Source organism: Calidris pugnax, unplaced genomic scaffold, assembly GCF_001431845.1.
Source record: "Calidris pugnax isolate Ruff unplaced genomic scaffold, ASM143184v1 scaffold211, whole genome shotgun sequence".
In the NCBI taxonomy this organism is placed as follows: domain Eukaryota; kingdom Metazoa; phylum Chordata; class Aves; order Charadriiformes; family Scolopacidae; genus Calidris; species Calidris pugnax.
In genome coordinates, this window is record NW_015091083.1 from 1,842,632 (window position 1) to 1,864,700 (window position 22,069).

Sequence of the window (22,069 nt, forward strand, 5' to 3'; positions counted from 1 at the left end):
AAAAAATTATAAAAAGAATCTATGAACCATCTGACTTCACTTGAGAATCTGTAATGTAGATTTCTAGGAGTGTGTAGAATAATGCAGTATATTATAGTGCAGTATAAATTTTGTCATCTGTAGACTTGCTTTATAGTAGTGATCCGTTATAGAGTATGTCTTAAGGGTCAGCTGTCGCTGCTGTTAGTTTATAGCTAATTGGTCTCCCTGCTGAAAGTGCTTTTGGAGTGCTGTTCTCATTGAAGATAAGTACTTCCAAGAACATGTTGCTTATATAGCAGTGTCACTGAAAAGAATATTCCCGCTAGTTCTGTCAGATCTTAAAAAAAAAAAATCTCTTCTTTCAAGGATAATATTTAAAACAGCAGTTGCTGTGGCAACAACTCTGTTTCTGCAAGTACACCTTGGTTATATATTTCTTAAGTTTTAATTCTTTTACCATTTTACCAGTAAATACTGCAGATACCAAAGACAGTTTCTTGTGAATTCTTATACTTTATAAATAGGAAAGGAGGAAAACCTCTGTATATGGTCTAGTATTTTGGTGACAACTAGTTCACTTGTTCAATACATTTTGTGCAGTACAAAGACAAGATGCAAGTTTAGTATCATTTTGTTTTAGATAACTGTCAGCTGTAGGACTGGCTTTCTTGTTAAATAGTCATTCTGAAGTAGGTCAAAAGCTTTGGGTTTTTTGAGTACCTAATAGTCATGTGTGTGTTAATGCTATTGAAATATTTCGGGGACTTTTGTGGTGTGGCAGTTGGGAGAACTAAAAAAAAAAATTTAAAAATTCAGTTTTGATACAAAGATTTTGCCAGATAGTGTGAGTATACTTGAGTGGCTGTCATATACTAAGCAAATGACTAAATTTCTTTCTATAGGTTACTACCTGCCACATTCATTCTTCCAGTGATGATGAAATTGATTTTAAAGAAACTGGCTTCTCACAGGATTCTTCTTTGCAGCAGGTGAGTTGAATTCTTTTAACAATACAAATTTTTCTTTCTGTAAAAATAGGAAACTTTTAAAAAGCAGTGGAACTTGTATTTCTCTCACAAGCAAATACAAATCTTGAAAGTTTAAAATAAAACTTAGACACATGTGCATGCACACAACTGTATTTTCTCAAACCCAGAGGTATGGTTTTTAACACAGGTCAATTTCTTGGTGTGCCTTCCGGCTTTTAGTCTTTGATCATACTGTGTATGCAGATCTCTACTCACTATGCCTAAGAACACATGCTATATGCCGTCTGTCTGGCAAAGTAGAACACAGTAAGAACTAAAGTTCACATAAAAACTCTATGTAGAAGTTTGAAATGGTGGCTTCTAATTGTATTTTCTGGAAAGTGTGAATAGCTATGAAACCAAATACAGATTTCTGTTTGGGTTAGTTAATTTATTTTTTTATATATAATTTTGACAATTATTTTGAGGAAACAGGGAGGATTGGCTATTTGTTATTACATGCTTTTAGTTTTCTGCAAAATGTCAAACTCTAGCTGTCACAATGATACAAATGAAGAGCTAAGTATGCTCCTGTGACAGATTGTATCTAGCAGCTCTAATGTTTTTAACTTTACATAGACCCTTGATACCTGGCAAGGTAGCCAAATCTTCCTGAACTAAATTTCCAATGAACTTGATAACTTTATTTTTTAGATTCAGTATATGCTTTTAACAACTTATTTGTGAGTGTTTCGATATCACTTGGTTTCATGAAAAAGAAAATTAAGAATGCATAGGGAATTTTCAGATCAACCAGGCTGAAAGCTTTTAGTCAAAGCTATGTCCACCTTGAAGTTTTAATGCTTTCACAGCTGTCTCATTGATAATGATACAGTGTTTAATATGGTTATGGTGTTAGACTATTGTTGCAGTGAGTGATCATGGAGAACGTTGGTGCCATTCTGATGAAGAATGACAGCAGTTCTGTAATAATATTCTCCTATCTGCAATGCGCATCTCAGTTCTTTCGCTGGTGTTGAAAGTGGTAGACATGCAGCAAAAGACTGCTGATAGATCCCTTATATGGAACATACTGCTTTTCTGGGTCGTTCACCAAAATGTTTCTGCTCACAATAACAGCTATGTAGTAACTGCCTAGTCTAAGACTGGCATCAGTACTTTATGTATTTTCTATAGCTTTTATAATAAGTAATTGCTTACTGAGTTTGAATTGTGGGTGGTGGGTCAAGTTTTAAGAGTCTGATGTGTTATCTGATTCAGTGAGTTAGATGCATGTAGGATGCACCTGAATACAAACTTGGTAAGTTGGGTGCTATCTGTAGCAGCTCTAGTGAGAAAGTAAAATCTTCAAATGTCTCTGCACTTTCATGTATCCACTTAGTGACCTAGTGACCTACTGTGCCTAGGCAATCCCAGCAGTTCCAGGTAGTTAATCTGCACAAATTCATTGATGAAGGTGTCTCTGGCTTCAGCTAGAATACCCTATTCTAGACCAATAGTTAAAGGAGGAAACGGAAAGTATAATTCTGAAATTTGAGTGGGCACATTAGGAATTGAACATGAGAGGAAAATACTAAGGAACCTACTCATCTCTGGTTTATTTTTGTCAAATTTAATTTCTGCCTGTAGAATTTCATTTGCTATGACATTTCACATCCAAATCTGGTTCAATATTGTTTTCTTCTAATGAATATCCTTTATTCTAGAAGGGGAAGCCTTTTTCCTCCCTCCCCCCTCCTCCCCCTTTTCTCAGAAACACTTTTTATGTAAATTTCTGAATAACACTTCAAAACTGATGTTAGTGAAAAAGTGTTCCGTTACCTAGTTCTGGGTTGTAAGGTTTCTCATGCAAGCAGCATTTAACATGCTATCTTGCTGTGGCTCTGGAAACTTTTACTCCAGGATGGCTTTATTGTTGTGTTCTCCACCAGCTTAGTACCACATTTTGTCTTCAAAGTATCCTGAAAATATATTAGAGAATGGAATAGAACTGTCTAGGGTCTAAGATACACTAGCTATTTATAACTGCATTTTACATACTTCTTTTAGACAATTTTGATGTAGTGATAAGATGTTCTTAATGGTTGTACCTTCTGTAAAACAGAAAAAGTGTGTTTAATTTCTTTGGGCTTTTTCTTCCTGTGGAGGTAATCCACTAATGTCTTTCAGTGACATGTACTTTTTAATATCCATAATAGTGAAAATACTTTACAGGAAAGGAGAACTCAGTAACCAGAGTAAAGCAGAGCAGTTACTTTATAGGGAGGACAGTCAGTAATTGATTGTCTACCTATGTAATGTTGATATACTAATTGTGTTAGTATCAAATCCTGAAGTCTTTCAGAACTATCAGATTTTTAAATCTTAGGATCAAAATGTAACAGAGTTCTTGCTATGGCCTGACTTAGCATAATGACCCTGAACATTTTTCAGACCCAGTTCTGGTACTGTCTTGCTCAATACCTCGCCCTTCTATATCTCTGTTCTTTTTCCTCCAGTTTTCATAATGCCTTAATGCAAACTTGCTTTTTTGTGACCTTTCTATTGTTTTATTTCCATATTCACTTTGTTCAGCTTTACCACCTTTTTCAAAAGTTTTGCTGTATACTGTTGTTTCTTGGCTACCTGGGCAGGAAACCAAGAGAGTTGATGTGACAACAGTATTTCCTGGACTTTATACATGACAATAACACTATTAAAAATCCCTAGAGATTGTGTGATAATTTAACTATAGTCCTGGGAAATAAGGGACAAAACTATTGTTAAATATAGGAGAAAATGCTCAGATATGTATATACCCACCTGTTCACAGTTGACACTGGCATCTTTAAAAAAAAAAAAAGCCCAGTTGAGTCAGTGGCACTGCATCGAGATGTAAAATGTGCAATAGTTTCCTCCTAGATGTTGAATAGATGCTGCTGGTGTATGTGCCCGAGACTGATATTTCTAGTGATAACTACATGATAAATACGCAATTGTGCTTTAGGATTTATATATCTTGTACTTTTCTGGTTCTTACCATTCATAGCTTCATGCTGTTTTGAACAAAGAGCCTTTTCTTTTATCTAATACCTGGTGTCTTTTCCCTGTCTGGGGTGCATTTGGAAAGGTGCTAATTAGCACGTGGTTAAACTGGAGATTTCACTTCCTTACTGAGAGCTGCTATTAGACTGGCTTTCCAGTCAGTAAATGTAACTAGGTATGTACTTAGTGTTACCATTTAAAATTCAAAGGTAAAGGACAGGAAAAGGATTTGTCTTAATGGTTATATTAGAGAGACTTTTATTTCTATGGAGCAAAGTGGGCAAGTAGGATTTAGAGTATTATTAGAATCATTATATCACTGTCGTTGGTCCTGGGGTTGCCAGGCCTTTTCTGATTATCAGATGCAACAAATGACGTCCAATTTTATTGACCAGTTTGGCTTCAACGATGAGAAGTTTGCTGATCAAGATGACATCGGCAAGTGAGTATAACGTTACACTGGCTTTGACTATAGTCTCGGGAGTTTCTTATTGTGTATTTGGCTGTGGTTTCGCTGATGATAAATGCAAGCCTTTACTGATGTGAGGCAGTTGCCAGTCAGTCCTGTCTTTTTGTATTATCTGTGTGCATTGATAGAAGCCTCCTTGAACAGGTTAGAGGAGAGCAACAGCTTATCTTCCATTTCTGTTGTCGTGGTTGTGCCAACATGAGAACACAGTGCTTGTGGATAAATAACTATCTCTGCTTTTGAAAGCTATGTCTGTCCAATGACTTGGCGTTGTTGGGGGCACTTTCACTTTGTGCCTCAAAGTGATTATTTTTTTTTAGTTCTTTGCTGGATCTGTGTACCAGACCACATGAATAACACTACTTTTAAGTTTTCCTGGAAGAGATGAAGAGATGATAGGAACAGCACATCTGTGAGCGTAGGAGGCAGTAAGGAAAGGCATTGTAAATAGACCTTTTTTGTCAAGGTAGTTAAGACTCATTTCTACAAATAGGGTAAGTGATGAGGAAATAAGAACAGTCTTGGTCAGGTGAAAAAAAACAACCAAACAAAAAAATCCCAGCCGAAACAAAAAATGATCTCTTTCTTCAGTTCTAAGTAAACTTGATACCATGATGGGAAAGGGAAATAAGGGGGATTCTTGCTGAAAATAGACTTGTTCTTGATTTTTTTTTGGTAAGAATTCATGGCTTGGGATGCAAGTACATGCAGATAAGAGTAAAAAGCATTACTTGAAGGTGGTTTCTAGAAGGGTAAAACATGAGTGTGCCTCTGCAAAACATGTTTAGTAAGTGATGGTTGACTGAAGCATGTGCCATCTAAGAAGCATTGCTGCCTTTTTACACTACGTAACCTGCTGAGATGATAGATTAAGATATGATGGGAGAGGAAGTAATTTAGGATACTCTAACTAGAAGCAAATGGATTTTGGCCAGTATAGGAGTTGGAATTCCTTTAAGATCATGCCTTTGGTAGTGCATGGTCTTGGTGGAAAGAAGATGACTGCTTTTGTGAGCAAATCTCTTCAGAATTGTGATAGGTATACGGATGATATGAGTTGAATTAAGACATAGATAAAGTTAAAGTTATGCCTTTTGTACAAGAATAAATTACAGTTTAAATTGCCTACTTACTGTTCTACAATAATTCAGATGGTAACTTGCACAGTAAATCAATCACATTTAAAATTTGTGTTTCTGTAGACCACTTTTTTCCTTACTTTGTAATGCAGTGAGGATTAGAGGAAGAGTAGGACTTGCTCTGCTGAATGCATTGTTATATGTGGCTAGAGAAAAAAAATAGACTCTCTGAGTCTGGTAGTATTTCCCATCTTTTCCTTCTTTCTTTTTGCTTCCTCTAGAGATTTAGTTTGAGTAATGCTATTTTCAGTCTGATGTGTTTGTAATTACTTAGTGAAACTGCTCAGTAGCTTTATATCTGAAGATATGTAAAGCCTAATAAATATTTAGTGTTTGGTTTGGAAAAAAACTTCAGTAATCTGTTAAAAAAATAGAGATTATTTTTTTTTTTTAGGAAACAGAAATTGATACTACATCTTTCACTTTCTCTATTCTTGTTGAGAAGGTCCTTCTATAAAGTGGTGAAATCAGCTAGAAGGTGTAAGAATTGTGAACTTGGATCTTGTCAGAATTTTGAGCTGTATAATGTTAGTCCATAGTCAGATTAGGCATTCTTTAGGCCTACTTTTTTTTCCAGCACATAACAGTACATCATTTGAGATTTGCATATATTGTTTCAGTTATGCTGGCTTAGGCTTGTTGCATCTTCACAACTAACTATAGGGTAGAGATGACATTGTTTTGTATTTTTGTTTAAAAAGTTTCACAGAAAAATCACAGGAACGCCAAGCCTCATCAATGTGGAATTTGACTTTTATGTTAGAAGCTACTTTGTCTTTAGTCTTGTATTTTTAGATTATTGGAAAGTATGAAACCTAAGAGAAATGAAATGTCTTCATGTCAGAATACATCTTGTTTTATTGCATACATCTGCTTTTTTTTAGTGTTTCTTTTGATCGGGTCTCAGACATCAACTTTACCCTCAATACGAATGAAAGTGTAAGTAAATGTTCCTGTACTGTCAGAAGAATTACTCTTTTAAACTTTGGTGCAACCTTAGAGTTTTGGTAGTGGTGGTTATATCTACTCCTTTGATGTGTAATCTTTGGAAAATACTACCCTACCTTGTTCCTGTATAATGAGATTTTTCTAATTGGAAAAACTGTTGTTCTTTGTGATCAGTATTAAAAAGAACTGCTGCTAATTTGTATGGCCAGGTTCAAGAACATGCTCGGATCTGATTTGTGCATATTGCACACTTGTGTTTTATGGGTAGAAGCTATTTCAGTCACCCAGTGAGACTGTGGTGACAGAGAAGTAAGGACTAGGTATTATTTGTGGGTTGAGCTGAAATGAACCCTACTATAGAAAATAAAGCTGGAGTTCTTGGTGGTCTGGTTATCTGAAAAGCTCTTTAATGTCACTCCTGCATATCATTCCTAACCAGGGTGGAAACTCCTAGCTGTTCTTTGATGGTCCACTCGACTTGTTAGTAGCTGAGTAAAACAAGCACCACTGAGTATTTTCTTGGCAAGCTTTTAAGTTGTTAAGAAATTCTGGTTTTCTGCTGCTCTTAGAGAATTTTTTTTCTCCCCACTACTTTAAGATTCTCTTCATAGTAGTCATACACTTTCAAAATGTTTACTAATGCAAGTAGAATGATTAGTCATAAATACAGATTTTATACTTTTGGTGTATTTAGGGCAATATAGCCTTGTTTGAGGCATGCTGTAAGGAGCGGATACAGCAGTTTGATGATGGTGGCTCTGATGAAGAAGACATTTGGGAAGAAAAACATATTGCATTTACACCAGAGTCCCAGAGGCGTTCTAGGTAAGAAACGTGTTTTTCATCCAACAAGCAGTATAGTGAGCCCTCCATACTGAACATGTCTTTTGGTTCACACTGACTTAGCACAGGCGTAACTAGATATTTCTATTCTGTGGAGAAATGAGTAGGGGAATAGCTCTGGTGTCTTGTCTTCTAGCTGTAATTTGCAGAAGATGGCAACAGCTGCCCTGCCTACTCACCTCTTCATCTGCTTCAGCTTTTGTGGCTTCTTTTTTTTTTCTTGCTGTTTATTCTTTCCCTCTGCTTTTAAACCTGCTCAGCTATTCTTGCCTTGTACAAGGCGGTCTAGTTCCACATCTCTGTAGACCTTGCTGTCCTCTCTACAGTACCAATGTGGTTATGGACAAAGCTGCATAGGAAGCTGCATTGAGGGGAAGGAGCACCTGATCCCCAAAACTCTCAGGGCTGTGTAGCCTCTCTTGATATCTACTGAATTTTGACCCAGAGTAGTCCTGGCTTGTCTGACCTTCTTGTGGCTTGAATCACAAATGTGATCTCTTCTTCCATTGCAACATTTGAAATGCGTGTTGCTAATACCTTCTGTACAAAACCAATTGTTTTGCTGATGGTGTCGTGGTTACTTAATGTGATGTGTTTCAGTGACATCTTTACCTTCTCACCTTACCTTCCTTTTTGTGTTAGCTGTGCTCACTGGGAAGGGGGAGATGCCTGTAGGGTTTAAAACATGTCTGTATGTAAAGAGGATGGAATGGAATACAGTTGGGGAAATTTTAAAGTAGATTTGTTAAATCTGTTGTTAGATTTTAAAATAAATCAAGTTATATCTTATACAGATTGGTGTCGAACAAAGTTTTGTATTTCAGCACTTTTGTATAGTGTGAAGAGACCTAATAGACTAACAGTCTCTCTACACAGATCTCATTACTTACTTTCCTTTTCTCCTCCCTTTTGTGTGGCAGTAGTAAAACCAATTTTTGTCTTCTACTTGCAAGGTGGAGGAGGGCGAGAGAGGGAGAGAGCTGTTAGCCTCTTCACACAATCAAGTGAAAAACCTTAAACCTTGGTTTTTTGAGAGAGAAATGAGGGGAATGCTAACAACTATACCTCCAGTTAATTTCTCAGAAATGATAGCTATTGTAATTCTCTTTAGCCGCAAACTCTCCAGTATTTTATTGTGCCAAGGGGCTGATACTAAACATAGAATGTAAACTATCTCTTTGTATTTTTAAGTTCGGGCACACCTCCAGTTAATTTCTCAGAAATGAACTATCTCTTTGTATTTTTAAGTTCGGGCAGTACAGACAGTGAAGAAAGTACAGATTCTGAAGAAGAGGATGGAACAAAACAAGACTTGTTTGAATCGCACACCAATACAGAGGACAAAATGGAAGTAGACCTAAGTGAACGTACGTAGTTTTTCTCCCAGCTACTTTGAGTTACAGGAAAGTGTTAGATCTAGCAGTCTTACTTTGTAGGAGTTTTCCTCGTTTACCACTTCTTCCAACTATCTTAGTAAAATAGTCTTCCCCACTGTAACGACTGCTTGCAACAAAGCATGCAAGTGTAGGGAAGTTTGAGTTCCTTAGGTGTCTTGAGTCAAGTTATGTAGTATCTCTAAAATGGATGTTTCTAGTCTTCAATAGGAAAAGATGGAGGAGGAATCGGACGGGGAAGGATGAAATGTGATCAGTTACATCTTGAATGCCTGTAAAACTAATGGGTTGTCAATATCCAAACCTGAAATCTATTTTTACTGGAAGCCTTTCAGACCAACTCTTCATCTAACAATGCTCTTCTAAAAAAACTTCCTGTGAAGTGAATTTGCAGTAGTCTGGTTTCATGTGTGAATGGAAGATGCACATCAGTAGAATCTTATGGGGAAACTTAACTGATATAATTGGTTTAAATGTGTTCACGGTCCATTGCAGTAGACTAAACTGGCGTTAATTAAAATGGCGATATCTGTAGGTAAAAGCCCTGTGTTTATCTAGACTGTAAGGAATTAAATTAAAATAGAAGGAAAAGTTAAGGGTTTTCTTTTCTTTTGTCAGATTGGTGTCGTTGGCATCTGTGTGTCAAACAAGTTTTGATCCATGTGGGTCTCCTCCCATATCTGCCTGGGTTGGAATTTCTAATTGCTAGTCAGAGCTTCCTTTTCAGCCTGTTTTTTTGTATGTAAGTGTTAATGAAAAACATGTTTCCCTTGGGTAGGCGAAGTATTTTGAATTGACCTATCCTAAATTAGATGCTGTTAAGTCACAGTTGCTCCAAAATTTAAAATACCAATAAATATTTTCAGCTGTAAAAAGCCTCACACTTTTCTGAAACTTGGCAGTGGTGTTAGTGCATGAGAAATTTAGAGACTGCCCATACCTAAGTTGACATGCTCATTTTCTCTGTTCAGGAAAATGTGCATAGGGAACTGAAAAAGGGATGAAAACTTTTTTTTTTCATTATAGAAATTAGTTTTGAAATAACAAATGTTGGTGTTAGTTTAAAGAATAAAGTGGGACTATAGTTGTGATCTGGTATGGCTTATTGTTTTTGAACTTCAGATAAGCTGTATCAATCTCTACCAGAATACTCTTGAGTTACTGTTTTTAAAATTCTGTCTTACTGGCAGAATTTCCCTTCTAGAGAATGCATTCATTGTTTTGTGGTTTGTTTGTTTTTTTTACAGTATGTAGAGGATTCTTCTGCATGCGCTTTAAAGTCTAGTAAAGGATTTTGCTGACTTTCTTTTTAATGTACATATAGACAATGAGTGTGTTAGGCATATGCGCACTCATGTTCTTTATTTAAATTTGTTCCTAATGAACCTGTTGACGGTTTTTCAGCACCAAACTGGTCAGCTAACTTTGATGTACCCATGGAGACTGCACATGGTGCCAATTTGGATTCTGTTGGGTCTGATGTGTGGAGTACAGAAGAACCTATGCCAGCAAAAGAAACTGGCTGGGCATCCTTTTCAGAGTTCACATCCTCTTTGAGGTAAGAATGTTAGTGATTCAGGGCAGGTTCTTCATTACTGAATGTAATGGCAGCTGCTACTTGGCTTCCTTGGGGTGTCTATCTCCACAAGCCTGTGTTGGTAGTGTTTCGGTGGAATACAAGGTGTGTAGTATCTGAAGTGCCCCATGGGTTTATAACAGTATGTCTTTGTATGATCTAACTCGCAGCAGGCTTTTGTAGGATGGGTGGATCCTATTGTGTCATTGCTTTTGAGGGTATTTAAAGAATATTTGGGTCCTTCATTGCTGGTCTCAGACCAGAATTTGGGCTGTGATTATTTTTTTTTATTTTTATTTTTTAGTGTAGACTGAAAACCGATCAAGGGTTGGACATGGAACTGTTGAATATGGAGGTCATAAAACATCTATGATGGTTCTGGTTTATGGATGTTGTAAAACAAATAGGGTTTTATGGGGTTTTTTTTGTTGTGGGTTTGTTGGGTTGTTTTGTTGTGTTTTTTTTTTTAAACTTGCATGGCTATGCAGCTGAGATACCTAGTTTAAGCAGTTCTGTACTATTTTGAGAATGCCTGAGATACACAGAAGACTTCAGTTATTTTTTTAACTAGAGTTCAAGCCAAGAAAGGAAGGTGTTAGTACCTGATCATATAGGTACAAATTTTGAGTTGCCAAATGCTAGCAGTCAAGAACTGATCCCTTCTCCAATCAGAAGACTTCCTTTTATACAGCATGCCTATACAACATGCCTGTCTGGGCATTAAACAGCTCTGATATAAAAGTATCATACTTCTAATCATATTTTATACATAAAACAGTACGGTGTTTATGCTTAAGGCAGGTAAGTTGATAACAGAATTACAGATTTAGAAAATGAAGACTTGGAGTTGCTAGAAAAGACATTATTAATGGTGAGAAGAGTTTGAAGTGGCCAAATCTTGACTTTTGAGTGTTCCTTCAGAATGCAAAACTTGCAGCCATACTGTATATAGAAATTCAGTAGTCTGTAGTGGATAATGAGGACTGTGCGGGCAGTCTCAGCAGAGAACCATCTTTCAAATTGCAAAGAGTGCATCTAGAAAGTCAGTTAAAAATGTTGGAAACACTGCAAGGAGCCAGTGATACTTGTTTGCCTTACTTACCAGGGACATGTCCACTACTACTTGTAATCAAACCAAGTAAAACATTTAAAAATGAACCCACCACAAAATAGATACTCGGTCAGCACAGTTCTGGTAGATTTTTGCATCGCTAAGTTTCTATTTATCATGTCTTCCCAAGACTCCTACAGACAAGCTTGCTGTCATTCAGTTTCAGTAGAGTTCTAGGCCTCCAAGCTTTGATATAAGACTAAAAATACTATTATAAGAACACTCCATTCTGCTATTCAGAAATGTTTCTAAAGCTTTTTTACTTTGTTTGAAGCTCAAAAGATTCCTTAAGAAGTAATTCTCCTGTGGAAATGGAAACAAACGCAGATCCAGTTGACCCCTTGAGTGCAAATGTACCTGCTCTTGCAACACAGCTAGAGAGTAAGTACACAGCGTTCAGAAATGCAAACATTGATTTTAAGAGTTGTACCTGAGAAAGATCTCCCTGAACTTTAAAACTTAGGTTTCCAGAGACTTCTCGTCTGCCTCTGCTGCTGTTCTGCCAGATAATGAAAATGACTTGTCAAAGAATTCCTAAACTATTTAAAATAATCTATTTAAAACAGGAGCTAGTGTTACTGTTTCATGATTAACAGGCCTTTACAGAAACAGAAAAGGATTACAAAGAAGCTAAGTGTGTTCTGTTAGAGAATCTTCATCTGTGTTAGCACTTCGTTTCTGAGCTAACACCTGAGAAGAGTGGTAGTCTCTTCCTATGTGACTATAGGCCAGTATGCTCCCTGTGTTCAAATTTCCCCTTCCTGCTCGTTTCTTTCCAAGTTATCTTCACTATGCATGCACAAATTCTCTTCTGCATATATGAGCTGGTTAAAGGCCAAACACGTGCTAACTAGTTTTGTGTATATATCATTAACAGACAGAACAAGAAGCGCAGATGAGAAGTCCAGGGAGAATGGACTTCCCAAAGGCTTGTCTGTACTTGGAAATGTACTGTCAAACTTGTACTCTGTGAGCTTGTGTAAAGAATTTGACTATACATCACCATAGTCCTACTAAAGTCTTGTTCAGACAAACCTGTTGCAGTAACCATTGTCGATCTAAATCACTGAGTGGCTTGCAAAATAAAACTAAGCCATCTGTAAGAAGTACTTATGCTCTATATATGTGTATTGTGAGGGTTACAGAAAGGTTACTTTCTCTGCAAGGAAGAGTTTGAGACGTACACAAAACTGCAAAAATACCATTCTGGTCATATAGACTTGCTCGTGAAATGGAAACATAACCAGCCATGTACTAAATTACTTCTGTATATCTAGCTCCAGGAAGTGTTGCTATGGAGGCCAGTTCAGATGGAGAGGATGATGTAGAAAATACAGACAAGGTAACTGAAACAGTAATGAATGGCAGCATGAAGGAGACACTGAGCCTTACTGTAGATGCTAAGACTGAAACAGCTGTTTTCAAAAGGTGAGAATATCTGTTTGTTATCCTTCCCACCCTTGTAAAAGCACTGATGGTGGAATGCTACATGTCATCAAAAAGAGTTCTTTGCAAATGATAATTCCTGAGGTTTTAACTAGAAATATTCTTCAAAAGTAATTGTTTCAAAATTTTACTTCTGGTTAGTTGCTCTAAAATATAACTTTCCTTAATAATCTCCATTGATATTAAAACTTGATAGTGGAAGACTGACTCAATAACTTTTGATCCTGATGCACATTATTGTGCATTTTTTATGTACCATTATTCTTTTAAGATACAGTTAATAGCATGTCAAAGCTAAGCCTTTTAAATTTTTCATAGAACTTTTAGATTTGAATTGAAATTCCATCCCTCTCATCCAGGAGGATGGAGGACAGAAGTTGAAGGCCAGCTGATCACTGCTCTTGAGAGTAACTTATCAGACATTTGGGGTGATAACTGTTGGTGATATCCATGATTGTCAAATCTGTTCTGGACTACAGGTGCTACATAGAATTCTAGAACAACCAGAAGAACAAACTCCTTAATTTTGGTATCTTCTGATACGAAGTGTTTGATTCAGGAATAACTGTCTTAAGAGTATGATTATATTCCCTATTACATATATCAACAGTGTGATCCTTTTATGGGAATAAAACACCTTTCTGTTTCATCTACTTGATCTTGTCTACTAAGATCTTGTGCTCTTAGATTTAATGCTCAAGTGTTTTTTATTTAATATCAAATCTTTATGTAGGGAAACAGAGGGTACAAAGTTTCTGACATGCAAAAATAATTTTGCCTTTATTAATTGAAGCTGGTATGTTGCCTGCACGCACACCCCCCTTCCCCCCAATCTTGACAAATACGAACGTATTACTAGCATTTTGGCATGCAACCCTCTTCTAATTTCTTTAGAATAACTTCGTAATATCTGTCCCTATTCTAGTTTTAAATATTGAAAAGAAATTTTCCATATGTCTTGGAAGTTGCTCAAAAAAATCCCAGTCCGTTTCAGCAGAAAAAAACTTCCCTTGAAAGTGTTTCCTTGATGTGGGGCAGCCACAACTTCCCTGGGCAACCTGTCCCAGTGTCTCACCACCCTCACAGTAAAGAATTTCTCCCGAATATCTAATCTAAATCTGCCCTCTTTAAGTTTAAACCCATTACCCCTCATCCTATCACTACACTTCCTGATAAAGAGTCCCTCTCATAAGGTAGGGCTAGGGCCCCTTAAGGTATTGGCAGGTTGCTATATGGTCTCCCCAGAGCCTTCTCTTCTCCAGGCTGAACAATCCTAGCTCTCTGTCTGTCTGCATAGGAGAGGTGCTCCAGCCCTCTCATCTTTGTGGCCCTCCTCTGAACTTGCTCCAACAGGTCTTACATGGGGGGCCCAGATTTGGATGCAGTAGTCCAGATAGTCTCACAAGAATGTCCAGATGGAGACTCACAAGAATGGAGTAAAGGGGGAGAATCACCTCCCTCAACCTGCTGGCCCCATTTCTTTTGATGCAGTCCAGGATGTGGTTGGCAAGCACATATGCTGGCTCATGTTGAGGTTCGCACACACCAACACTCCCAAGCCCTTCACCTCAGGGCTGCTGTCAGTCCATTCTCTGCTCAGCCTGTATCTGTGCGTGGGACTGCCCCGACTCATGTGCAGGACCTTGCACTTGACATACGTAGCAGTTATTACATGGGGGGCCCAGATTTGGATGCAGTAGTCCAGATAGTCTCACAAGAATGTCCAGATGGAGACTCACAAGAATGGAGTAAAGGGGGAGAATCACCTCCCTCAACCTGCTGGCCCCATTTCTTTTGATGCAGTCCAGGATGTGGTTTGCAAGCAGATATGCTGGCTCATGTTGATGTTCGCACACACCAACACTCCCAAGCCCTTCACCTCAGGGCTGCTGTCAGTCCATTCTCTGCTCAGCCTGTATCTGTGCGTGGGACTGCCCCGACTCATGTGCAGGACCTTGCACTTGACATACGTAGCAGTTAATTTGTGGAAAGCAGCAAAAGACAAAAATGTGGTTTCTGAACTTAATTCAAAATGGAGGATGAGAAGGAAAGAAAAAGCAGAAGCAGAGACTCACCCTTTTTAAAAAACAAAAAAAAATAATGAGGCGGCCAGTTCTAATGGGGATGATAAGTATTTTATTTTGAACAAATACTAAGAGTATCAAGGCAAATGAGATGGGGAGATCAGATGGGGAAAAATGGGTCTTGATGAGAGATTACAATGCAAAAGAATATTTTTACAGCCTTTGTAGGTGTAAGGAGGCAGGGGAGGAAAGAGAAGGATTCATTGAAATTTAAAGGATCCGTTAAAAGGCGAACTCTAAGAATATGAAGAATAATCAGCAGATGAGAGTGGCTTTGAAGTGTTTCTGACTTCTTGCATAAATAGATTTGTTGCCACAGAGGTGTAAGATTGATGTTTGTTTCTATTTCAGAACTACCTTATAGCTGTTTCTTGCAGGTATATGGTCAAATTTGTGTTCTAGTGCACTGGTAATGATGTGATTGAGGTGGCAGAGGGTGGAATAGAGAGGCAGAAAAGCTTTAATTTAGAGGCAAAACACAAGTATTTGATAGCTAATGACTTGAGGCTGCCTAGTTACACGGTAATGTTTTATATACTGTGAGTGTACTGGTTTTTCTGTTTGATTTTTGTCTCTGAGAGGAAGATAGTTAAATAGATTCAGCTACAGTCTTTGTACTGCATAACCCATACACTGTATTTCATTGTAGAGTTATTTAGGAGTTTAATAAAGACAGTGATGAGTTAATGATTCTGCTGATATGTTTCATGGACAGGCTTTATTTATGCCAATTTCTGAGGGAATCTTGAATTTCTTTTATACTTTCTTCCTTCCATTTTTGCATACTTCTGGCTTCAGAGTGTTGAAATCCTATCGGTATGTATAGTAAAGGATCATGACTGTGATTGTTACCACTTCAGGCATTTCACACATTCCTTATTTCTTTTCTGATCTTATTTGTAATCACTGTATTTCCTGCCCTCTTATCCAGTCAAATTTTAATGAATGTAAACACTGGTGCATTATTAGGTGTTTGCAAAGTCTAGAGCCATGTGCTTGATCTTCATGTTGCAATTGTAACTTAAAATCCATTTGCATGTGAAATATGGACCCATCTCCCAGTTTTCTCCTGTTGCCTGAAATTTACCCTATAAGTAAAATTCAAAACTAAATAACTTCTTTCTTTTGTTTTTTTTAAGTGAGGAAGGAAAATTGTCTACCTCGCAGGATGCTTCTTGTAAATATGTAGTAGAAGAGAACACAGAGGTTGCAGAAGAGGCTCCTTCAGCTCTGCAGCCTACTAACAGCAGTCCTGAACAGAGGTAACTGCAATCAAGGATGCTTTCAGTCCTCTAAATAGCAGTTTGCATGTTATTCTAATAGGATTGATCTATAAAGATTAATGAATTCCTGTTAATTATCAGCTTTGAGTTTAGCATAATCTAAACACGTGCTTGCATCTATTTTATAAAATTCTTACAAGTTGCATTTCTTGTTAAGACTCTTGAGTTGTCAAAAATACATTTGCCTTGTACTACTTGTCTTGCAGGCTATTGTAAATATCCCCATTCTGTTTTGTGATATCAAGTTAGAATAGTGAATGATTTAAAAAAAATGTTAGGGGAATAAGTTTGACTTTATCCTGGAAATTTACCTAAGTTAGGTCTACCTTTTTTTTTATTCCGTATTCTATACTGCAGAACGGTTTGGGGGGAGTCCAGTAGTGCAGTTGTATGGAAAGGAAATGGTGCCTTAAGTCATGCTTGTTTGATTTTGAATTGGTTATTATTTGCACCCAGGTATTAATCTGAATGCTTGCAGATTTGGAGAAGATTTTTCAAAGTGCATAAATAATTTGTTTCAAATAAAACTTGCCTGAAATATGGAGCAGCCTGGATTGCTCAGCATACTTATTGGAGGAAAGAAAAGAAGACATTTTTCTTTGGCAGCTTGGCTACTACTGCAGTCTTGGAGAATAGTAATTCAAGATACAATTCTGAGGGGACCACCACCAAACAGAGAAAGCTGCTCTTGCCTCTTGCATAAATTTGTTTCTCTTAAATTGTCAGGTAGTACTGATTTCTCAAAAAAAAAAAAAGGCATTTGACAGTATTTCTTATGCTTCATTTCCTGTTGAAGTACTTATTTGGGGTTTTTTTTGCCTCCCAAGTTACAATGGTATGGAAACGTACACAAGCAACATGAGTCTAGTATGGCTTCACCAAAATCATTGGTGACATTGATCACCAAATGTTAGAAATGCTTAATGCAGATATTTCGTATCTGAGCTGGTTTCTAGACTTCTGTCACAGCAGGATTCATCTTTATCATAAAAGCCTAAAACAATCAAGAGTTTAAAGTAGGTCAGAAGATTTCTGTCCTTGAAGGGAGTATTGAGTTGAGACCTTGCTCTGGAACTTAAGTATTCATAAATATTTTAAAATTGGTATCTAGGAAAGGCTTTACTGGTTTCCTAGCAGAATAAATGGATTGTTAAACATCAGGTACAATCCATCTTGATTCTCAATGTAAAAGCAAAGGGTAGTATGTTGCCCTTTCTTATTTTAGATGTAATTCAAAGTTGCCCAGAGGAACTGTGCTGTCTCAAAGAAAACCCTTGTAACAGGAAAATCTAAATTTGTAATTACTAAACCCTGAGTAATCCATGGGATCTCCTCCTCTTCCTCCAGTGCAGGGCTGGGGAGTCAGAGCTGTGCATGCTGCCTTCTTGTTGGGGAGTTGAGGGTGTTCTGAATTGGGAGCATTTTCTGAAGGGAGAGAGGATTTTGCTTAATTAAAAGTAATTCCAGGAGTCACTTCTGCCTTGTATAAGCAGGGTATGATTCTGAAAATCAGAGTTATATGTATGGTCACATGTATTTTTCTGAATCTGTATTTATCTAGGTGCTTTAACAGTTTAAAAGCTGTTGTGTTTCTTGACTTCCATAGGTTTTGAACTATTATTAAAGAAACATATTTCTCACACAAATCCAGTGAAAGAAGTAATCACTTCTAAGACTTTGGACATTCTTATATATCTTGTTTTGTAGTAAAGACAAAATTGAAATGCTTTGGTTAGCAAAGATTTAGAGTATAGCTCTAGATGCACCACAGAACTCTACTGCATGTTCTGATTATACTGTATGAAGGCTAAGAAAGATGCAAGCATGTTTGACAAATTTAGATTCTATTTTTTAGAGCTGTTTATGAGCTAGAATGTCTTACCTCTATGGTACTGAGTGTTACATTCAAACACTGCTGCCTTTCCTGTAAACCAGAACTTTATACTCTGCATAAATTCCAGAAATTTAATCAAGAAGTGGATTCTAAAAAAAAAAAACCAAAACCAACTGTGTATATTACGTTAAAGTGGGAAACACAGAAAGTGTCTTTCACAGCCTCTTCTTTTTTGGAGGTACTGTTTTTATCAAGACAACATTTCTAGTGCTGATAAGCATAAATTGTGGGGAAGAAGTCTTTGGATACTAGGTTTGCCTTTTGAGTATAGATGTCTGTCTGAACCAACAGAGGGCTCTCAGAGCTAGCAGTTTGGAGTGCTTTTCAGTTGCAGGAAGTCTCGAGGAACCCCTTTCTTTGAATCCAGCTGGCTTCATTGAGGCTCAGTACTTTCTCTAAAGGTGACTGTCACAGCAGATCCTCATATAAGCGCAGTATAAATGTCAAGATAAACCTAATTGTGCTTTTGGGGCTCCATGCATGTATGACTAGTGGGAGGAGTCCCCTAGGTAGGTCTTTGGCTGGTGGCCAGCAGTAGTAATCTGCTAGGAGCCCTGTTCTGTCATGGACTTTTTCTCCAGTTAACAAGTGACTTACTGCTGTGTGGACTGTCAGACTGATCATTCCTGTCCATGCAAGCACTTGTTTCTTACCTTCCAGGTTTCTTTAACGAAAGTGTTTACTTTTGTCTAGTGCTGTCTGTCTTTTTTCTAATATGTACATATTTTTTTAAAAAGTGTTTTTATAGCTTAGCAGCCAAAGACTTAGCTAGGGGACTCCTGCTGGTCATGTGCATGTAGAGCACGGACCCAAGAGTGGCTTCTCTGTGATGTACACCATCAGAGAACAGGAGTTACAGGTAACTTTTCTCATATGTAGTTCCAAGTGGTATTTATATTCTTTAAGGAAAACTTCGAATGTATTCAGTAGATTTGCACTGATTGGAAGTTGAGATTTTTGCCTCTTTTGCTTGCAGTTCTTAATGTTCTCATGCACTACTGATTTGATCCTTTTATTTGTGTTAGTCCAGAGCAATTGAGCCCCCATTTATACTGAACTTCTTATCTAGAAATGCGTATACTGTCATTGTTTCCACTTTTGCAGGTTTGCTCCTTATTTTCGTCCTTACTTCCTGATATTTTCATGCTAATGGACTGACATTCAAAGTATTTGTGAAGTGACAGTTTGTAGATTAGATTAGCAACTAAAGCAGGTTGTTTGTTGTTTGGGTTTTTTTTTTAAGATACTGTTGTTTTTCCTGTTGTGTCTTAGTGGCTCACTTTCAAATGCAACCTTAAATACTCTGGTATTTACCACTTTGCCTTGTGATAAGATTTGGAGAAGTATCAGAAAGGTGCTTTTTATTAGTGATTCTCTTGGGGAGATAGTGCATCTCTGGAGATCACTTAGTACCTCAGTTAATAAAGATCAAACACTCTTGAATGGTGTGCTCAGTTAATTAAAGTGCTGTGCTTAATTAGGCAATAAGGACTCCAGAAATGCTGGACTCCAGAAAATAAATGGGATGAGCTTGTTATTAGCTAGCACTTCTTCTCTTCAACTACACATGCTACACATGATCTGGGGTTGTCGGTTTTGGGGTTGGATGTGTGTGGTGGGATTTTTTTGGTTTGGTGGCTGGTTTTGGGATCTTTTGATTCCCAAATTTGATTTGGACAAGTGTTTCTTGTATACTTACATCTTTTTTTGGCCTCTTAGGACTGATCAACACACCCATTTAGGAGAGGCGTCTGTTAATGGCCCTGTATGATGTGTGATGTCTACTGCCTTGGCTGAAGAAAATGAACTGATATATCCAGGTGTTCGAGTGTTTCTTGAGGATTTCATCTAGACCCTGTTGAAGCCAGTCACTGCTGCACTAATTTCGCAAGGGATCAGGACCAGCAACATTTATATTCTAGATTTTAAGACATTGTACAGAAATTCATAAGTGTAAAAATATTGCACATTGAGAAATACCAATAATTTTTGCGTATGTTTATATTGTATTGTTCTAAATAATGGGTGGCCTGTGAAATAAGATCCTGCTACCCATGTAATGATGACAGTAGTGTTACTATAGTTAAAATGGCTGTAAGAATAGTTTTATAAAAAAGTGAATACACAAATCTAATGTATTTGAGACATAACTATTTGACTATTAGTGTGACCAAAGTATTTAGCAGTTTTCATACATTTTTCACCTTGTAAAAAGAGAAGAAAAAAAATGAATTCATGTTTCTTCTGAAACTGAAATGCCCTATAAATGTTATTTTGGTTGTTTTAGCTTACAAAAAGTGATTTAAATAAGAATTTTTTGGTGTTCAGCATTTTACAACAGGTTTTTAAATTGGTAATTGTTTTCTGTATTGTTTAAAACAGATCAAAAATGTAAGTCTATTGGTAGAGATTTTAAGTATTTATTGCTACAACTTAGTTGACAAATTGATGTTACTGTAAAGCCATATGTTCTGTTAAGTCTTGTTTGCTTGAAACAATACCTTACAGGTGAAACACTAGAATATTTGAAGTGCACATGGCTTGTTGTGTTTAAGTGATTCACCTGCCTTTTAACCCATTCACCAAGATTTAGTTTAATACCAAGCATTATACAATGGAACATTTCAGAACAATCTGCGTATTTTAAACGCTATAATCCTTAGACAAGTCAAGTAAATGAAATGCCTGTGCTGCTAATATGATTACAGTACATGCATTTTAAAAGTATATAGTGTTTTTAATACAAATTTTGGCAGCAGAGCATGTTGATTGTTACTTTCACTGTACTGATCTGTGTGAGGCTTTCATTTGTATGTTCTAAACCAGTTTTTTCACAGCTGGTTTGTGTATATATAGTGATTATGAAAACTAATTCTGTGTAATTTATAATTTTCTATGTCAGTGTAAAATTCCAACAGCCTTCTCAAACAAACAGAAGCAATATACTGTATATTGCCACATTGTCTGGTGAAAGGGTTAAAGTACTTCACCTCCTGCACTTTTAGATGCAAATCCATTTTTGTTTCTGTAATAGTTATATTCATTTATTTTTTACATCATTTGTTTTCCTGACCAGTATTTAAAGCCAAAAGGATACTCTAAACAATGGCCAATGTTTTATTTTAGAAGGCATCCCAAGCAACGTGCCTAAACATTACATTGCATACAGAAATAAAAAAACAAACACATATGTATAATGGCATTACCCTTATTGCTTCCTCTCTTGCATTTTCTGCAGCAAATTTCAGTGGCAGTTGTCGTTGCGAACTGTGACAAACTGATCGGTTGTGTGAAAATGGTGGGGGGGAAAAAACAAGTAGCATTGGTGAAATCGGTAACTATGGTTGCTCTTTATACATAATATACATATATAAAAAGAATATTTACCTTATAAATAATGGAATCCAGTCATTTTCTAAGTTGTTTCTTCTTCAGTTCAGAATTACTTCTAGATCAGCTTGACCAAAAATGTTTTGTATATTAGCTTTAAGGTTGGCAGCTGTCTTTTTATCACTTTCTGATCTGTTACTGAACAAGCAGTTTCGGAAACAAAACCATGCACTTCAACACAGGAATTGCAATCCGAGTAGAAAATCCAAATACAAGAGGGCAGTGTGTTGGCTTACATAATTTTGATGCTTATAAGAAATAAAACTTTTGTCCTTTCCAGTGGAGCTATTTGTCCCTTGCTAACAAATTGAATTAACATGCTACATAACCATGAAAAGTGAAGGAAATAGAGATAGCAAATTAGTTGAAACTGTGTTTCTGCCCTGTTGCCTGCAGTTCAGCAGTCTTCTAGTATGCTTGTCCTTCCTTCTGGTAATGAACTGTCGGTATCAGTCCAGTGTCCCGTTCATACTAAGCTCAGAATTGAAAAAGGAAAG

The 22,069-nt window shown here is 37.0% G+C and overlaps 1 protein-coding gene across 11 annotated transcripts in view; it reads left to right on the top strand.

Annotated features, from left to right (window-relative positions):
* The window catches only part of PPP6R3 (protein phosphatase 6, regulatory subunit 3), a 56,739-nt gene extending 34,888 nt beyond the window's left edge, over positions 1-21,851 (top strand). For 6 of the 11 annotated variants that reach the window (XM_014957546.1, XM_014957541.1, XM_014957543.1 and 3 more), the window contains 11 exons: positions 885-971; positions 4,340-4,437; positions 6,488-6,542; positions 7,246-7,376; positions 8,643-8,761; positions 10,193-10,346; positions 11,750-11,856; positions 12,753-12,903; positions 15,804-15,821; positions 16,145-16,267; positions 19,902-20,382. In XM_014957546.1, coding sequence (XP_014813032.1) covers positions 885-971; positions 4,340-4,437; positions 6,488-6,542; positions 7,246-7,376; positions 8,643-8,761; positions 10,193-10,346; positions 11,750-11,856; positions 12,753-12,903; positions 15,804-15,821; positions 16,145-16,267; positions 19,902-19,953 — 1,095 coding nt within the window. In that variant the 3' untranslated portion in view covers positions 19,954-20,382. Of the gene's footprint in view, positions 1-884; positions 972-4,339; positions 4,438-6,487; positions 6,543-7,245; positions 7,377-8,642; positions 8,762-10,192; positions 10,347-11,749; positions 11,857-12,752; positions 12,904-15,803; positions 15,822-16,144; positions 16,268-19,901 lie in introns of all 11 variants that reach the window. The other 5 variants (XM_014957549.1, XM_014957544.1, XM_014957550.1 and 2 more) reach the window with 5 other exon arrangements.
* Positions 21,852-22,069: the final 218 nt, after the last annotated feature.